At 42.9% G+C, this 18971-nt stretch overlaps 3 protein-coding genes and 1 long non-coding RNA gene across 4 annotated transcripts; 2 read left to right on the top strand and 2 right to left on the bottom strand.

The window, feature by feature from the left end:
- Positions 1–2054: 2054 nt before the first annotated feature.
- Positions 2055–2519, top strand: LOC144672340 (histone H2AX-like). The gene has a single exon (XM_078534192.1). The coding sequence runs from the start codon at positions 2055–2057 to the stop codon at positions 2445–2447; it is 393 nt and encodes a 130-aa protein (XP_078390318.1). The 3' UTR covers positions 2448–2519.
- A 633-nt stretch (positions 2520–3152) lies between these two features.
- Positions 3153–3486, bottom strand: LOC144672478 (histone H4). Its single transcript, XM_078534321.1, has one exon. The coding sequence runs from the start codon at positions 3484–3486 to the stop codon at positions 3175–3177; it is 312 nt and encodes a 103-aa protein (XP_078390447.1). The 3' UTR covers positions 3153–3174.
- An 862-nt stretch (positions 3487–4348) lies between these two features.
- On the bottom strand, positions 4349–5020 carry LOC144672423 (histone H1-like). Its single transcript, XM_078534267.1, has one exon. It carries the CDS (start codon positions 5018–5020, stop codon positions 4349–4351), a length of 672 nt encoding a protein of 223 aa, XP_078390393.1.
- A 2108-nt stretch (positions 5021–7128) lies between these two features.
- On the top strand, positions 7129–7645 carry LOC144672529 (uncharacterized). Its single transcript, XR_013574114.1, has 2 exons — positions 7129–7164; positions 7532–7645. It is a non-coding gene; the product is annotated as an uncharacterized LOC144672529 (long non-coding RNA).
- The last annotated feature ends 11326 nt before the right edge of the window (positions 7646–18971 follow it).

The following is an 18971-nucleotide window of genomic DNA, read 5'->3' as shown; positions in this document are numbered from 1 at the left end:
CCTCACATTTATTTCCAGATATTGACAGATTCAGATGCAATTCACTCTCACTGATTGCACCAGGGCATAGAATTAATCCCACTCGTGACTACATAAGAGATACTTAGCGATACACGGAGGTACAATTAAATCCACCTATAATACAAGATTACTGCTTAGTGCAAAATTAGCTCGATCACAGTACACGGATAGCGACAGGACATAATGAAATACACAATTTCTCATTCCTAAACAAAAATTGTGAAACGAAATGAATTCTACACCGCAAGGTTGACAAAAATGACATTTAGAGTATTAATCCTGCAGTCATACACAGTACCACAAACTGACACATGCTGAAGGATAACACCTTTCGTGTGTAGCACCAGAGACTGATACACACGGAATGAATCTAACATTTTTACAGCTTGTCAAAAGCTGATGGCAGCAGAAGCAAAGTCCACCTCACAGTCACTTCCAGGCCCTGACAGCTATAGAATAAAATGCATAAATGAATTGCAGTGACGGAGAGGTTCAGAGCTAAAGTCAGTATCCCATTGCAGAAAACAGCAAGTGCAGAATATAACAGCTTGTTCCGATCAGTATGGAGGGCGGTGAGTTTGCCACTACCATTGCCTCTTTAACGGGGGGCGGGAGGCGAGCTCGGCAAGTTCCAAGAGCAGCATCAGGCCCGTTGCTTCTCGACGTGTGTTCAGAAACGATAAGGTGCAAGTTATTGTGACCTGGCTCCATCTGCAGACCGAACACGAGTCGTGCAACAAGATAAATACTCATTCGGAACCACTTCAAATTGGAGTGAATTAATAACCTGCAATCTGGATACAATATTATAATATAATTTTATTATTTTTAAAATAATATCACACTTGTACATTCAGGCCGATATTGCTTAACCGCAGCATTCGGTAAACGTGAAATTCCGCCGGCTGTTAGGACTGTAAAAAGGTCCGAGTTTAAACACGAATGGATTCCTGATTTTAAAAGCGAGTGTGGTACTTGCAATTAAATATGATATAGTACAATAAGGGAGGCCTATCTTTTAATAGTTTGGAACTGACTGGGTTAAATTTAACGGCGATTTTCTGCAAGAAATTAAACCATTACTGTTTCCCGGCTCTGATGCACATTTAAACATGAAACTTTGCATTTATCAAAGACAGGTTTCATTCATTGGTTTTGTGTGAACTAAGGTGTAGCCTTCAGTCTGCAACTCCGCCAAAGTCTTTGTGAATGAGACTCAGGAACTCATGTTATGTATGTCATATCTGTTTGATTCAGTTTGTAATGAAAAAAAGACAGGGTGAAAATAGTGCGAAGAAGCGAGAATGTTGTGTCTCAAAATAGCTCCTCCTGATCATATTATAATAAATGATGGCCTTTATCTTGTGGACTCGGTGTTAGTTTGGGAGCTGTCAGCTAAGCTTGGAGTTGAGCTTCGAGAGGAAGAAAGGAAGTGAATTCCTGAAAACCGAACTAAATTAAACCATGAAACCTTGTGTGACTCACGATAGTTTTGTGAATGGAGAATGCGCAGATGGAAACGCTGTGTTTATATAAAACTACATCTCGCTTTCCCTCTCCCGCTCGAAGGTCACTGCTCTCAATGTGAGGTTGTGGGCGGCTCTTAGAAGAGCCTTTGGGTTTTGTTATAGAGTCGGGTCGATTTGTTCAGCCGCCGAATCCATAGAGAGTGCGGCCCTGGCGTTTCAGAGCGTACACCACATCCATTTGTAAAGGAATTGTCCTTTGTTTAGCTAAGACGATTTCTGTGCGATGTTTCCTTTGATTAATTTTTTGGCGGACTTTTCCAGTTTGAAATATATAATCGTTTGTTTAACTGATGATTTGGCGCCCTTAACTTCCGACTTCATACGTTGCTTGCCCGCATTGGTGAGTCAGGCAGAAATCTGATTGGTAATATGAAGAATATTATGAGCTATAATATAATTGACCAATCAGCTCTGAGCGCACCACCATTCCTCCTGAGGGTATAAGGGAACTGAAAGAAGGCGGATATCAGCATTCTCTGTGAAAGTGCTTGTGAGGTTATTAAAATGTCTGGAAGAGGAAAGACCGGTGGGAAAGCCCGGTCCAAGGCCAGGTCTCGCTCCTCCCGGGCCGGACTGCAGTTCCCGGTGGGCCGCGTTCACAGGCTGCTGAGGAAGGGGAACTACGCTGAGCGTGTGGGTGCCGGAGCCCCGGTCTATCTGGCCGCCGTGCTGGAGTATCTGACGGCTGAAATCCTCGAGCTGGCCGGCAACGCGGCCCGGGACAACAAGAAGACCCGCATCATCCCCAGGCACCTGCAGCTGGCCGTCCGCAACGACGAGGAGCTCAACAAGCTGCTGGGAGGGGTGACCATCGCTCAGGGCGGGGTGCTGCCTAATATCCAGGCCGTGCTGCTGCCCAAGAAAACCGGCGCTGCTGCAACCACCAAGACCAAGTGAAGCGACTATTCTTTAAACTGAGAACCCAAAGGCTCTTTTCAGAGCCACTCACTTGATCAGTGAAAGGGGCGACCTATTGTCTATCCGTATGTACGATAACATCCCTATCGATTCGGAATGACTTTATATTTCTAATGCGATCTGTGAAAGCGCTGCTTACAACGAGACGCTGGTGCTGTTGCCTTTTCCAGACATGAGGAGTCTGTGCTGCATCTATATATGACCAATTGCCAATGTTCAGGGAAATGTTCTTTGAATAATTAACTCATCCCATTTCCAACTAAATGATGTAAAATTACAAACAAATATAAACGGAATCACCTCATAACCCCAAATGCAGCAGAAGGAGGGAACCGGGTAATCAAAAGGAAAGAAAATAAATTGTAGGTTTGAGGGTTTTAGGTGCTGGAGTTTTTAACAAGAGATCGCAGCTCTTTCTCTGACCGACTTGGTGGCTCTTAAAAGAGCCTTTGTGGTTCTCGGGGTAATTTTGGAATCTGTCGTGTTCCTCAGCTGGGAAGCGAAATCCTGAAAACCGATCTAAATTATTCCATGAAACTTGTTTGACTGACGATTATATTGTGAATGGAAAATTCACTGATGGCAAAGCTGTGTATTTATAGAACTAGATTCCCTCTACCGATCTGAGGTCAATGCTCTCAATGTGAGGTTGTGGGCGGCTCTTAGAAGAGCCTTTGGGTTTTGTTACAGAGTCAGGTCGATTTGTTCAGCCGCCGAATCCATAGAGAGTGCGGCCCTGGCGTTTCAGAGCGTACACCACATCCATGGCGGTGACCGTCTTCCGCTTGGCGTGCTCGGTGTAGGTGACAGCATCCCTGATCACATTCTCCAGGAAAACCTTCAGCACCCCGCGGGTCTCCTCGTAGATCAGGCCCGAAATGCGCTTGACACCGCCACGGCGAGCTAGGCGGCGGATGGCTGGTTTGGTGATGCCCTGGATGTTATCACGAAGCACTTTGCGGTGCCGCTTTGCTCCGCCTTTCCCCAGTCCTTTGCCTCCTTTCCCTCTGCCAGACATGATACTTCTTCAGTCAAATCGCTGCTGAATGAGAGGGGAGCTGCTTCACGTTCCGCTTTTATACAGCCCGCCCCGACCTGACTGAGGAAGGGAGAGAGAGAGACACGCGGGGCGGGAGAGACTGAGTGACAGACAGAACAACGTCTTTGGTAAACCAGCTCCTCCTCCTGCCTGCCAGAAACAGAATTGTATTTTGTCCAATTCTAAAGGGAAGTGAACAGACGCTTTGAACAGAACTTACACACTTGAATATCATGAAGCAGCTAATTAGCAACTCGAATCTATTAAACATCGTCTTGTCCGTCTCATTTCCGCCTCAACAATAAACTTTCCATACGAGTCAATTTCTGCTTCGATTTCAACCCCAGCTCCAATTTCATCCCCACCCACATCTCCCCTCCCAGGGTGATTGGAAATTTAGCCAACATCTCCCAACCGAATGAGAGAAAATAATGGGTTTGGGTGTCAGCTGTGAGGAGTTTCCTTTACACCTGGTTTCTCTATTGCAGACTCCCACCCTGAATATTTGAATTTAGAAAGGAAGATAAACATTAACTGCTCTCTGACACACCCCGGATACTAATCGGAAAGGTTATCGATGTGTGTTATTGCAGGAATGAGAGTCGGAGCTGGGGGAGGGAGTGGAAGTGCGGGTGAAGCGCATTTCAGTGATTCAGCGGGAATACTGGATTTACTGGAAAATAAAACATTTCCACCTGAAATCAGCTCCCAGCGCGGAGACAGGGATCAAATGATCAGGGGATCAGCTCTTTCATGTGAAATGTGGGTGGCTCTGAAAAGAGCCTTTGGGTTCAGAGGTTTACAATTTGCTCGGGATCTTTCCCTTCTTTGCTGTCTTTGCTTATCTCCCTTTGGGCTTGGCCCTCCCTATCGCCACTTTTTTGACGCCCGTCAACTTCTTGGCCGGAGACTTTTTCTTGGGGGCTGCTTTCTTCACCGGCTTTTTGGGAGTTGCCGCCTTCTTGGCTGTTTTCTTGGCCGCTGTTTTCTTCGCTGGGGATTTCTTGGCCGTTGCTTTCTTGGCCGGGGATTTCTTGGCCGGGGATTTCTTGGCCGCTGCTTTCTTGACTGGAGTTTTCTTGGCCGCTGCTTTCTTTGCTGTCACCTTCTTGGCTGCAGCTTTCTTCACTGGAGATTTCTTGCCAACTGCTGCCTTCGCCTTCTTTCCCACTTTCCCTGGGGTTGTGTTCTTAGGGACTTTGAAGGAGCCCGAGGCGCCCGTGCCCTTGACCTGAACCAGCAAGCCATTCTTCACATTCCTCTTGATGCTTTGCTTGATCTGGGAGCCGAGTTTCTCCACATCCACCCCATTGCCGCGCAGCGCCTTCTTGATCGCGGGCAGCGACATCCCCTTGCGATCGCTGCAATCCGCCACAACCTTGAGGATCTGCTCGCCCAGCTTGGGACCGGCTGCACTGCTCCTGGGAGCCGCCTTCTTCTTCTTCTTGGGAGTCTTGACCTGGGCGGCGGGAGCGGCTGGAGGAGCCGTTTCGGCGGCTGCAGTATCGGTCATGTTCCGGGACTCTGCACAAAAGTGTCTCTGTCAATGTGAACGGGCTCAGAAATGAAGCCGCTGGTGGCGGAACTGAGCAACTTAAAGGCAGCGAGCGGACGGGGCGGAGACAGGCTGCTGTCAGCTCCAGGCTGCTGCTGCCTCTCTGTGTTTTTCTCTCCTCACAAACTCCCCAATTCCATGGAAATTCCGGCTCTCCAGTGTCCCAGACTAAATCCTTCTTATCTCTAACATTGTAATGTTTGCTGTCGAAAAGATGTCACGCGAATTGAAGGCTCCAGTTTCGATTTAAACCTGATTTACTGCGGCTCCTTCACTCTATCGCTGACATGTCCTCTTGTTTTGGACTGAAATCTAGAAAACAACACAGAAATGATCTTGAAATCTCACTTCGGGGTTAAGCTGGGGAACAGGGGGAATTTTTGAATGGGAAATATTTTTATTTTACGCAAGCGGCACTCGGAAACCTCATGATCAGAACGGACACACAAACACAGTTTCGTTCCTCTGACTCGCCCGCCCACTTCCAACGCTCCCTTACACAATGTTCACATCTGCACCTTCACAGGCTGAAACTAGTATCAAATGTAAGGGTCTCAGGAGAGAATTGCCCCTCTTTTCGAACTTTGCTTGTCTTTCTATTAATTTGCTGCATATTGTAAATTCAGAAAAAACATCTAACACTCTGAGACATGGGAGCCGCAGACTGTCTGATTCGCAGATTCCGTGGAGGAACCAATCATATGTGATTTCAGGCTATTATCTGAATAGCCCACATCAAGATGTTTATTCCAGGGGACAATATAAATTATCTGTTCCCGGTCCCTCCAGAACTCCCTGTTTATGTTGCTCCACCTGAACTGACAGGTCACAATTTCACAGTTTGCAATGTACCCCTACCTCAACAACCAGAGCGGTCCAGTTATATGTTAACGCGCATTCGCGGATTGTTACATTCCTGGCAGTAACAGAGATTTTCAAAACATACTTCGATTTTTTATTAGAGATAATCAAATGAAATGTCAGAGCTGAATTTCTGAGAGAGGATGAACACTAACGGTGTCACGCATATCAATGGAGGACGGATCACAGCTTCAGTAACATTCACAGCACCAGAAGTAGAGAGATCGGGGTGGGGGGCGAAAGGGAGCAAGAGAGAAAGGACGAGAGGGAGCAATAGTGAGTGAAAGAGAGATAGAGATTGGGATAGAGAGGCAGAGAGAGAGAGAGGCACACACACAGATAGGCTAGTGCTACTGGGAGGGGTTTAAATAATTCGGGAGGTGGTGGGGACACAGAATGTTAGAAGAATAGGGACACATCATAATCCAGTAAAACAATCAAGACAGAGGAAGTACAGCTGCAATAATCTTCAATGAAGTAAGGCAAGGTTGGATGGCCTCAACTTTAGTGCCAGGCGTATTGAAGGTAAAACGGATAAGTTAAGGGTGAGGATTGCCACGAGGAATTGTGATATAGAAGCCATCATTGGTTGAGGGAAAGGCAGGATTGGCAGCACAACATTCCGGTCTATAGAATCTTCAGGCTAAACAGCGGACAGGGTAAAAGAGGAGGAGGAAACAAAACCAAAAAATGCAGGAAAACCTCAAGGGGGTGGAGCGGGGAGAGACATTCTTCCTCTGCACAGATGTAGTCAGATCTGCTGAGTTTTTCCAGCATTTTATGTTTTTTTTGTGACATAGATTCACTGGGCGGATTGATTTGCTAAACCGGTGAATGAACAGCAAAGATGCTGCAGGGAACGATATCAGTTTGAGCTTCATACAGGAATCGTCCACCTGCCTGAAACTCTGCCCGTTCCACACAGACCCATTGTGATGCTCAAGCTGGAGAGCATTTTCTGAGGGGAGGAGCAAATGACGTTTGTTCGGTGACGTTTAATTCAGAAAAACGCATGCGCATTCCTGTTTTCATTCAGCTCCTCAGACATGGCTAGAAGAGCGCATGCGCGTCCCTTATCCCAGACTCCGCCCTTGAAGTTTTTCACTCAGTGAGCGGGAGACCTTTGTTTCAAACAGATAGAAATGGAAATCTTAGGGCCCGGGTAAGCGAGTAAACAGCGTTCTGATTCCAGCAGGGCCCCGGTTTGTCAGTGTGGACACAGAAATCATCATTGACTCGGGGTAAGTTCAGGGGGAACCGGGGGCTGTTTGTAAGAGGCGGAGCGGAGCGGGAACGTGTTCCGGAACTTGGAGTGAGCGGGTGGACGGGGAGAGGCCTTTCTGGGGCTGTGTGTGGCCCTGCTGAGGGAGACAGAACTTGAGCAAGCTGCAATTGAAAACTATTGGGATATCCTCCCCTCAATCCTGTAATGCATATTCCAAGTATAGCTGCTGATTCATGCAACTTGTCGGGATTTGGACAGTGAACAATGGAAACAGGCGCACCGTGAGGATGGGGAAGAATCAATTAAATATCACCCATCGCAGGCACCAGCATTTCAAGTGATAAATGTTAAAGAAACATTGTCGCAGCGGCTGTTAGTTTCAGTTGACGGCTCTTACAGTGGGAGCTGGAGATTGAAAACTGACCTGCATCAATGTCTCTGTCCCCGCGGGTAGTGACATCCTTGGAGGAGGACAGGCCAGGATTGTTTCTGAATGTTTCTCAATTGTTTGAAAAGTAACGAAGCAGATTGCTGAAGTGGAATCAGGGACTGTACTTTATAATTGTTCTTGATGATTTGTCGAGCATTATAAAAATTGATTATCAGTTGACAGGTTACGTTGATCTATTTTCTTTCAAAACCTCAGCTGATCTTGACTTACAAGAGATATGTTTCTTCCTCTAGGCAAATATATGAAGGGATCGTTTTCAAGCTGTTGATTTCCCAACCAAAATAAAAGTGCAGCCATCTCATTCTAACTGACAGCAGGTATGATATTATTCACAGAGTGCACAGATACAGACAGAACATCATTTCCACCATCACCACGAACAGAAATAGTCAGAGTCAAGTTGAAGTCATACCAGATACATATGCTCAATCCAATAGTCAAACACTCAGAGGGGGGCGGAGGTGGCGAGATGGTTGGAATAATCTCAATACACTCCTACTTAGAACCTCTGAATGGCAGGTCCACCAATTTCAGTCCAAACTCACAACCAATATCAGATTGAAGCTCACTGCATGCATGTCACAAGAGTGGAACATTGGCTACAATTTAAATATCAGGTAATAAAGCTGATTGAAATTCACTGAATTAATCCTTGAATGTACCCAGCATTCATGAAGCAGCACAATAGATTCAACACCAAATATCTCACACAGAATCATACTTTTATTTTATTCATTCTTGAGTTGTTTGCTTCGCTGGCTGTGCCATCATTTAGTTGCCCTTGAGAAGGTGGTTTGTGAGCTGCTTTCTTGAGCCACTGCAGTCCCTGTGGTGTTGATACACCCACAGTGCTGAGAGCAAGGGAGTTCCTAGTTTTTGACCCAGCAATGACAACATATTTCCATGTCAGAATGGTGAGGCACCTGGAGGAGAACTTCCAGGTTTTGGTGTTTTCATCGATCTGCTGCCCTTGTCCCTCAGGGTTGACAGGGCTGAGATTGCCATTGTCAATGATCTCTTTGTAGCTGCTTGTTTCAACTGAGTGGCTAGCTAGGTCATTTACGTGTGGGTGTAGAGTCACATGTACATGGACGACAAACTTCATTCTCTAGAGGATATTAGTTAACCAGAAGGGTTTTTACCTCAATCAACAATGGTTTCATGGTGATCATTAATTCAATTCATATTTTTATTGATTTTAAGTTCCACCATCTGCAGTGTCAGGGTTCGAACCCAGAGCATTACCCTGGGTCTCCAGATTACTAGTCCAATGACAATACAACTACGCCATCACCTCCTCCTGGTAATGATAAAGTACTTATTCATTAATACAGACACGCATACACATCACATGCCAGAACAGTGTTTTCAGAATAGTTATATTGACAGATCTCTACAAACAAGAAAGTTTAAACCTTAACTCACAAAACAGATATTGACAATTACAGTGAATAACATAACACCACTCTCATAGGAGGGACTGACAGATACAGAATAAAGCTAGATTTCCATAACAGGGGCAGACACTTGCATTGTAAAACCACAGACAGATACCAGAGAAAGAGAGGTGTTGAATATAGTCAATTTTTCCATGACAGACTTTTCAAAATAGGTAGAGAATAGGTACCGAGAAATCAAATGTTGATAGCTACAGTAAAATCACTCCTGAAAATGCATCAAAATCCGTAAGCTGCCGAGTAAAACTTAAAAGCCCGCACCAAAGACCAAGAGATACAGCTGGGTGTGGTGCAGCGGATGTTAGTGTTGGGGGAGGTTGTTGGTCACACACTAAATTGAAAGGTGCAATGTGAACATCACACTCAAGTAATACAGGCTGACATGTTCACAGCAAAATCGACAATGATCTACAAGGTGCATGCAGACCCTGGGAAAAGACAATACTCACATACAATAATACAATATGCATAGATTAAACCATACCTTCTCATACCAGGGATTGACAGCAAATGATTAAATTCTCACTCATTTAAAATCACCTGAGTTTCAGCAAAATGTTTCCACGCTCACAATTCTAATCCTGACACAAACAACAGGAAAATAAATCACACTGCCATATCACAGAATTACAGATATAGAATAAAATCTGCAAATCCACACACCTGTAACTGAGAGGCAATGAGTAAAAATATGCATTACATGTCAGAAACAGTGAAAGTAAGATGCATACTCACAAATCAGGCACAGGCAGGTGCTGAGTAATAGCCACAAATGCATTACAGAGAGTCAATGATCCAGAGTAAAGCCCAGAATCAATTACTAACATTTATACTATAAAACACACAATGACAAAGCAGCAAATAACTAGGTGCATTTTGAAATCCCCATGCACAGACAGGGAATGAATAAACCCCAAATTAAGATGTTAAAAAGTGAAAGGTACAGTGCGATCCCACATTCACATAATGTAATATAAATAGTGCAGGAGAAATAAATCTCTCTCACAGTAAAGACCAGAAGGTAAATGTACTCACACACACACATGCACAGACACACACTCACCTGCAATCTCATAATGATATAACATTGCGCCAACATCTCCCGTAGTGCACCAGCCCCAAGGTACTGATTCCCCATCTAAAATAATCATGCAGCCCCGTGCTTCGAATGGATATAGGCACGTTATTGTTCAAAGAGCACAACAGAACAATATTTCTCCCCAATTCACACTCACTGAGCACCGCAGAATGGCAGGTCCATCAATCTCAGTCCAAAATCACAAACACTATCAGATTGAAAGGCAGCTCATTCATTTCAGAAGAGTGCAGTCTTAGCTACAGATAGTGCAACTGACTGAAATGTACAAAATTAATCTGAAGAATGTACCTGGGTTTCACAGAGGAACACATTGAATCCCCGTCCAAAGATCTCATACTATATCTAAAATAAAGAGAAAGTGTAATTTTAATTAATATGGCATGGATACACAACACATGCCGGTTTAATATCCTCACTATGATTCATAACTTAAGATCACTACACATGGAATGAATCAGATATGACATACACAACATGTAAGTACAAGCATCTCATTATCATTCACAAAGACTTTGCTGAGTTGCAGCCTGAATGCTATACCTTAGTTCACAGTAAATAAAAGAAGAAAACCTCTCTTTGGTAAATGCAAAGTTTCATGTTTTAATCTGCAACAGGGCCAGGAAACAGTAATAGATTAACGCATTGAAGAAATAGTTTTCACACACATGCATGGGATACATATTATGCACAGAAGAAACCATCACATGTACAATAAGTGAGTCATATACACAGAGCATGAACTTGAGATACACAAACTGTACAATAACTGAGATATAGGGAATTAATTACACCATTACTGACGGTCACAGCTTGTACACTTAAATTTCATTAAATTTAATTCCAAAACTGCATTCTGTCCCGGAGAAAGACAAATGGGAAATGAGCCCTGCACACTCCCACACAAACACTCACACACTCGCAGGCTCATGCACTAACACACACAGACAAACATACATAAACACAAATGCGCACACCATCTGTTGCACACATACACAAACACACACACACAAAAAAAATCACACACATGCGCACAAACTTACACACAGGCCCTCACACACACAGAAGCACAAACACATACATGCATAAATACATGCACACAGTAACAAATATGCACGTTCTCTCCGACACACACAGTCACGCAGATATTCACAAACATTTACACCTACAGACACAAACACACATACACACAAACACACAAGAAGCATCTATGAGTATATACATGGAACTTTGACAGCATCTAAGTAATTCAATGCTGTCCTGATAGTTAAGAAGCAGATATTGCGGTAGTACTTTAAACATACACAGCTGAAAATTAGCAGGATCATATGCATTGGTAGCACACAAGAACATAAGAACTAGGAGCAGGAGTTGGCAATTCAGCCCCTGGAGCCTACCCCACCATTCATTACCATCATGGCTGATCTCATTTTGGCCTCAACGCCAATTTGCTGCCCTTTCCCCAGAACCTTTCAACCCGTTACTAAATAAAAATCTGTCTATCTCCTCCTTTAATTTTATCAGCGTCCCGGCATCTATTGCACTCTGAGGTAGTGAATTCCACAGATTCATGACCCTTTGAGAAAAGTAATTCCTCCACATCATTGATTTAAACCTACCACCCATTAGCCTAAAACTATGGCCTCTCGTTCTAGAGTGCCCCTCAAGGGGAATCATCCACTCCTCGTCTATTTTGTCGATTCCCTTTAGAATCTTATATACCTCAATTAGATCTCCTCTCATCCTTCTAAACTCGAGCGAGTATAGGCCTAAACTACTCAATCTCTCCTCATAAGACAAGCCCCACATCTCTGGAATCAATCTAATGAACCTCCTCTGAACTGCCTCCAATGCAACTACATCCTTCCTCAAGTATGGGGACCAAAACTGTGCACAGTACTCCAGGTGCGGTCTCACCAATGCCTTGGACAGTTGCAACAATACTTGTCTATTTTTATACTCGTTTCCTTTAGCAATAAATGCCAAAAATCCATTTGCCTTCCTAATTACTTGCTGTACCTGCATATTAGCTTTTAGCGATTCATGCGTGAGGTCATCCAGATCCCTCTGTACTGAAGCATTCTGCAGTTTCTCTCAATTTAAATAATAAGTCACCTTTTTATTCTTCCAACCGAAATGGATAAACTCACACTTATCCACGTTAAACTCCATCTGCCCATTCAGCTAACCTGTCCATATCCATTTGTAAATTTCTTATTTCTTCATTGCAACTTACTTTCCCACCTATTTTGGTGTCATCTGCAAATTTAGCTATCGGACCTTCTATCCCTGAATCCAAATCATTAATATAGATTGTAAATAAATGGGGATCATTGACCAAACCCTGTGGAACCCCACTAGTTACAGATTGCCATCCAGAAAAATACACATTTTTCCCGAATCTCTGCTTTCTGTTGGTTAGCCAATCCTCTATCCAAACTAATACATTACCCCTAACCTTGTGTAATCTTACCTTGCGTATTAATCTTTTGTGCAGCACCTTATCAAAGGCCTTCTGGAAGTCCAGATATCCAACATCTACAGGATCCCCATTACCCACTTTGCTTCTCACATCTTGAAAGAAATCTATCAAATTAGACAAACACGATTTACTCTTCATAAAACCATGCTGACTCTGATGGATGCATTTTGACTTTCCAAATGCCCCATTACTTCTTCCTCAATAATGGATTCCAACAATTTCCCAATGTCAGACGTTATACTAACTGGTCTATAGTTTACTACTTTCTCCCTCCCCCCCTTTTTGAATAAGGGCGTTATATAAGCATCTTTCCAAACCACTGGAACCTTTCCAGAATCCAGGGAATTTTGTAATATTATAGCCAATGCATTCACTATCTATGCTGCCACTTCCGTTAAGACCCTGGGATTTAGCCCATCAGGTCCTGGGGACTTGTCACCCTTTAATCCCAATAGTTTGCTCAGTTATTTTCTCTACTGAAGGTGCAGTAAACTTTAGACACTTAGTCAAATGTAACAAGATAGTGACACACAACTGATTGACTGCAGGTTAAGATTCTGTTCCAGTTACCTAATTTACAAACATATATAAAAGTAAAAGCACTAAAAACACACAAAATAAAAGTCACATTCACTGAAAAATGGCTGACATATAAGTATAAAACATACCAGACAGTGACAGGTTGAAAATAAGTTTCACCAAGGCATGCATGCAAGAGACAGAAAGATATCGAGTGAAATCACACTCAAATACTAGAAACTGACTGGCATGAAACTAAATTGCATAAATTATACTGGATAATGAGAGATATTAGTGAAAATGCAATTCAAAAAACATTCTCATACAGAGGACACACATTAAATGATTAAATCCTCACTCATTTACAATAAACTAAGGGACACAGAATCATTTTCACATATGTGACCCTGAAATGATAGGGGGGGATATACAGTCACGCTGATATATCACAGAGGTACAGGTACAGGATTAGATCCACCCACATACACACATCTCAGCAAATGAGAGTTAATAGTAAAACACGCATTCCATTTAAGTTTCAGGCAAAAATACTCAAACATATACTCACAAATCAGGCACAAACAAGTGCAGAGTAATAGCTACACTCACATTACAGAGACTGACATATGCATAGTAAAGGCCAGCAGCAATTACACGTATGTTGGGAACAATACAGTCGCACGAGCAAATAACAGGGAACAGTGCAGAATCCTAATTCACAGACAGGTAAAGCATTAAAAACACAGTAAGTTCAGAGAACCTAACGGATACACATCCACTTGGCACAATATAAAATTTGCAGTACAAATAAATCCTCACATACTCGAAACTGGCAGGTACAGAAAACACAGATACACAAAAAGAAACAAGTGAAAGTTACAGAGCAAAATCTCCATTTAATTATTGCAACCTGTCAATATGAAAGACAAAATTAACCATTAGAAACTGCCAGATGAACTTGCTGGAAATAACATATTCGGGGACAAACAAAGAAAATGTGGGGAATAATCAACGAGTTTGGGAGCATCTGTGGAGAAAAAAACAAGACTGAACATTTCAGATCAATGTCGCTTCATCAGGTCGGAGTTTTTAAACAAATGGCAATTTTGTTTCTGTCTCCACAAATCTTGCCAGAGCTGCTCAGTATTTCCAGCATTTTTAATTTTTCTTCTTGAGATTTCCAATATCCACAGTATTTGGAATTTGCATTAGCTGCAGATTTAAACCTTCATGCCATAAACTGACAAGGACAAAGGAAATCCCACATTCACATAGGAGAAATCAACAGGTTCTAAACAGAACCACCGTTCAGCTCATCAGAAATGATCAGGAACAGAGCAAAATATACCACTTGCAAGTCAGAGATATGAATACAGAACAAATTACACACAACCCAAACATGAACTAACTGGTACAGCTGAAATCCATTATCACATATCAGGCATGGAAAGAGAGAAAATAGGGGCAGGAGTAGGTCATTTGCCCTGTTGAGCCAGCTCTGCCATTCAATTTAATCATGGCTGCCCTATATCTCAACAACATCCAACCACACTGTTATCATAGCCTTGTCCCTTTGGAGTCTTGAAATCTATCTATTTTGCTCTTAAATATATTCAGTGACTTGGCTTTCACACTCTTCTATCATAGAGAATTGCACAGGTTTACCACCCTCTGATTGAAGAAGTTTCTCCTCATCTCAGTTCTAAACCATCTACCCCGTATCCTGAGATTGTGACCCCTTGTTCTAGAGCCCCAGCCAGAGGAATCATCATCCCTGCACCCAATCTGTCCAGCCCTGTCAGAATGTTACACCTTTCATTGAGACCCCCTCTCATCCTTTTAAACTCCAGTGAAAACAGGCCTACTCGACCCAAACTCTCCTCAGAGGACAATCCTGCCATCTCCGGAATCACTCTGGTGAATCTTCGCCGCACTCCTCTTATGATAAATATATCCTTCCTTAGGCAAGGAGACCAAAGCTGCACACAATACTCCAGGAGTGGTCTTGCTAAGGCCCTGTATAGCTGCAGTTAGACATCATTGCTCCTGCAATCAACCATGTCAAGATGAAGGCCAACATTTAATTTGCCTTCTTAAGTGCTACCTGCACCTGCATGCTTGCTCTCAGTGATTGGTGTGCATGGGTACCCAGCTCCCTTTTTACTTCAACCTTTCCCAGTCTATCACCATGTAAATAATACTCTCCCATGCTGTCTTTTCAACTGATGTGGATAACTTCACACTAATTGGAGGTGGTTCAGAGAAGCTTTACTAGATAGTTACCTAGAATGAGTGGGATGTCTTATAAGAAAAGGTTGGACAGACTGTGCTTGTTTCCACTGGGTCTTAGAAGAGTGAGGGGTGATTGATTGATGTATACAAGATCCTGAATGGCCTTGAAATTGTGGATACCAAGAGGATGTTTCCAGTAATAGGGGGCACTGTTTCTAAATTAGATATCGCCCTTTTTTGGACATGGGTGAGGATATTTTTTTCTCTCTCAGAGGGCTGTGTGACTTTGGAAATCTCTGCCTCAGAAGGTAGTGGAGGCAGGGTCATTGAGAACTTTTAAGGCAGAGTTAGATAGATTTTTAATAGGCAAGGGAATCAAAGGTTATGGGGGTAGATGATAATGTGGGGATTGAAACACAAAGAAATCAGCCATGATCTTATTGAATGATGAGGCAGGCTCCAGGGGCCAATTGGCCCACTCCTGTTCCTATTTCTTCAGTTCTTATGTTCATAATCGATGTTTTAAAGCATCTGCCATATATTTGCCCACTCAATCAACTTGTCTAAATGGCCTTGAATCCACTTGACACCCTCCCCACCACTCACATTCCCACCAAGTTTCATGTCGTCAGCAAACTTGGAAACAATACTTCTGGTTTCCTCATGCAAATTATTGTTATAGATTGTGGATAGTTGAGGCCTAAACACTGATCCCTGTGGTATCCCATGGAATTACTTCCATATCTATTCTGCTGTTGGAATGAATACCGCACACACAAACTTGAAAGCATCAGGTACAAATTAAACCCACAATTACATACCAGAGACTCACAGATACAGGTTAAATCGAAGACAATCATGTGAGAAGTGGTTAATAAAAAAACTTTCATGCAAAATTGGATAGGTACAGAATGAAGCAATACATCGATGACCGAAACTGATGTGGACTGATCAACTGGCACTTTCATACATTGAAAATTGACAGATAGAGAGAAAAGTCCATTCAGTCATAACAGAGATTACATAACCACATAACATTACTGAGAGAATGAGTAAATCTTAGATTGGCTTAAAATATATTATTAGGTACAGAATGTAGTTGACATACTAAAGAACTGATAATTTTAAGGTATGTTCACATTTAAATGTCAGAAACTGAGAGTTAGACTCAAACACACGATGACCGATTTGACACTGAAAAACCCAATGTAATATTCACATTCACACACCACACACATTCCAAACATTGACAAATGTCAAGAGAGACCCACACTCACATGTCAGTTATTGACAGATGCAGAATAAAAACTCACATTCTCATGCTACACACTGACGAATAGAGGGGGAGAGAAAAGAAAAGCGCCAATCACTTCCAAGCAACGAACTGCTACGTAATAAAATCAATGCTCACACACCAGAAATTCACAGGGGCAGTCTAACACGGGCACACATTTACCAGGAACTGACAGAGATCGTGGCAAAGTCATTTTTACACACGCCGGAGACCTATAGATACAGGTGGGGCGGGGTTTGGGGGTGGGTGGGGAGCTGTTGGTGGGGAATCTAATTCACGTACCTGAATAAGCACACAGCTGTATAGAACTAACACTCAATATCAAAAAACTGGTAGGTAACGAAAAAGACACTGTCTCTAATGTGAAAAAACCTGACAAGTATTGAACAAAAAGTGCACTCACACAGCAACAGTCAACACCTGCAGTGAAATGAGACTCAAAGACCGTCAATTACAGAGCAATATCTCTGTCCCTTGCTTGAAAACAACAGGTATGGCATAAAACACATCAGTGAATCCCAGTGACCGAGATGTAGTTAGGGTGAATATTGCATTGCAAAAACCATCAAGTGCAGAACAAAACACCTTGTGTCGATCTGTATGGAGCGGAAGTATTTGGCCGCTGTCGTAGTCTTTTTAACCAGGTGAGCTTGGCCAGGTTCAGGAGCAGCATCAGGGCTATTGTTTTCTAGATGTTTGATCAGAAAGGGCCAGATCCAAGTTATAGTGCACTGCTGCCACCTCCTGACAGAAGATGAGCCCTGCAACAACATACGTACGCAGCAGAAGCACTTGAAATTGGATGATGTAACGGGGAAATGACAATATCAAATTCAAAACTTTGCAGTGTGATGTGTTCCTACATGCAGATGGTGTAGCGTAGGATAGAGTCTGATGGTCTGACAGGGATTAACATACCTGCCTTACAAGCAGTTGACCATAGTTTGATAACTGCCTGTTGCACTGGATGTTTATTGACCATCCTGTCCATGCAAATCAGGGAACTAATCCCTGCACAGAAGGAGGCCGCTGCTAACGATTAAAAGAGATAAATCCGGAGGATCATTGATGTGTTCCCAATGTGAAATTCGGCTTCGGGGCGCTGCCGCACTCATAAAGCCGATATTGACAAGTACAGTCAATAACATAACACCACTCTCATAGGGGGGACTGACAGATACAGAAGAAAGCTGGATTCTCGTAACAGGGGCAGACACCAACATTATAAAACCACAGACACATACCAGAGATGGAGAGGTGCAGAATAAAATCAATTTTTCCATAACCGACTTTTGAAAATAAGAAGAGATTGGGAACAGAGAGATCAGATGTTGATAACTACAGTAAAATTACACGTGAAAATGCATCAAAATGTGTAAGTTGCTAATTAAAACATAACAGCCCGTACCAAAGACTAAGAGATACAGTCGGGGGTGGTGTGGGGGCTGTTAGGGTGGGGGGAGGTCCATGCCCACAAACTATATTGAAAGCTGCAATGTGAACATTACACTCATGTAATACAGACTGACATGTTCACAGCAAAATCAACAATGACCTACAAGGTGCATACAGACCTAGAGAAAAGTCAATACTCACACACAAGAATATGATGGGCATAGAGGGAACCGCAACTTCTCATACCAGGGATTGACAGCAAATGATTAAATTCTCATTCATTTAATATAACCTAAGAGTTTCTGCATAACTTCTCCATGCTCACATTTCTGACCCTGACACAAACAACAGGATAATAAATCACACTGACATATCACAGAATTACAGATACAGAATAAAATCTGCAAATCCACATACCAGTGACGGAAAGGCAATGAGTAAAATATGCATTACATGTCAGAAACAGTGAAAGTAAGAAACATACTCACAATTCAGTCACAGGCAGGTGCTGAGAAATAGCCACATGTGCATTACAGACAGTAAAAGATACAGAGTAAAGCCCAGAATCAATTACAAACATTTATAAATTAAAACACACATTCACACAGCAGCGAATAACTAGGTGCATTTTAAAACCCCAATTCACAGGCAGGAAATGAATAAATCCCATAGTTAAAAAGTGAAAGATCCAGTGTGTTCCCACATTCACATAGCGTAATATAACCAGTGCAGAATAAATAAATTTCTCCCATAGTAAAGACCGGCAGGTAAATATATACACACAGACACACACTCGCCTGCAATCTGATAATGATATAACATTGGGCCACCATCTCCCCTTGTGCACCAGCGCCAAGTTACTGATTCCCCAGCTAAAATAATCATGCAGCCCTCTGC

This window comes from Cetorhinus maximus, chromosome 38 (genome assembly GCF_964194155.1).
Source record: "Cetorhinus maximus chromosome 38, sCetMax3.hap1.1, whole genome shotgun sequence".
In the NCBI taxonomy this organism is placed as follows: Eukaryota; Metazoa; Chordata; class Chondrichthyes; order Lamniformes; family Cetorhinidae; genus Cetorhinus; species Cetorhinus maximus.
The sequence above is the reverse complement of the archived record's forward strand: the minus strand, read 5'-3'. Positions and strand labels throughout refer to the sequence as shown.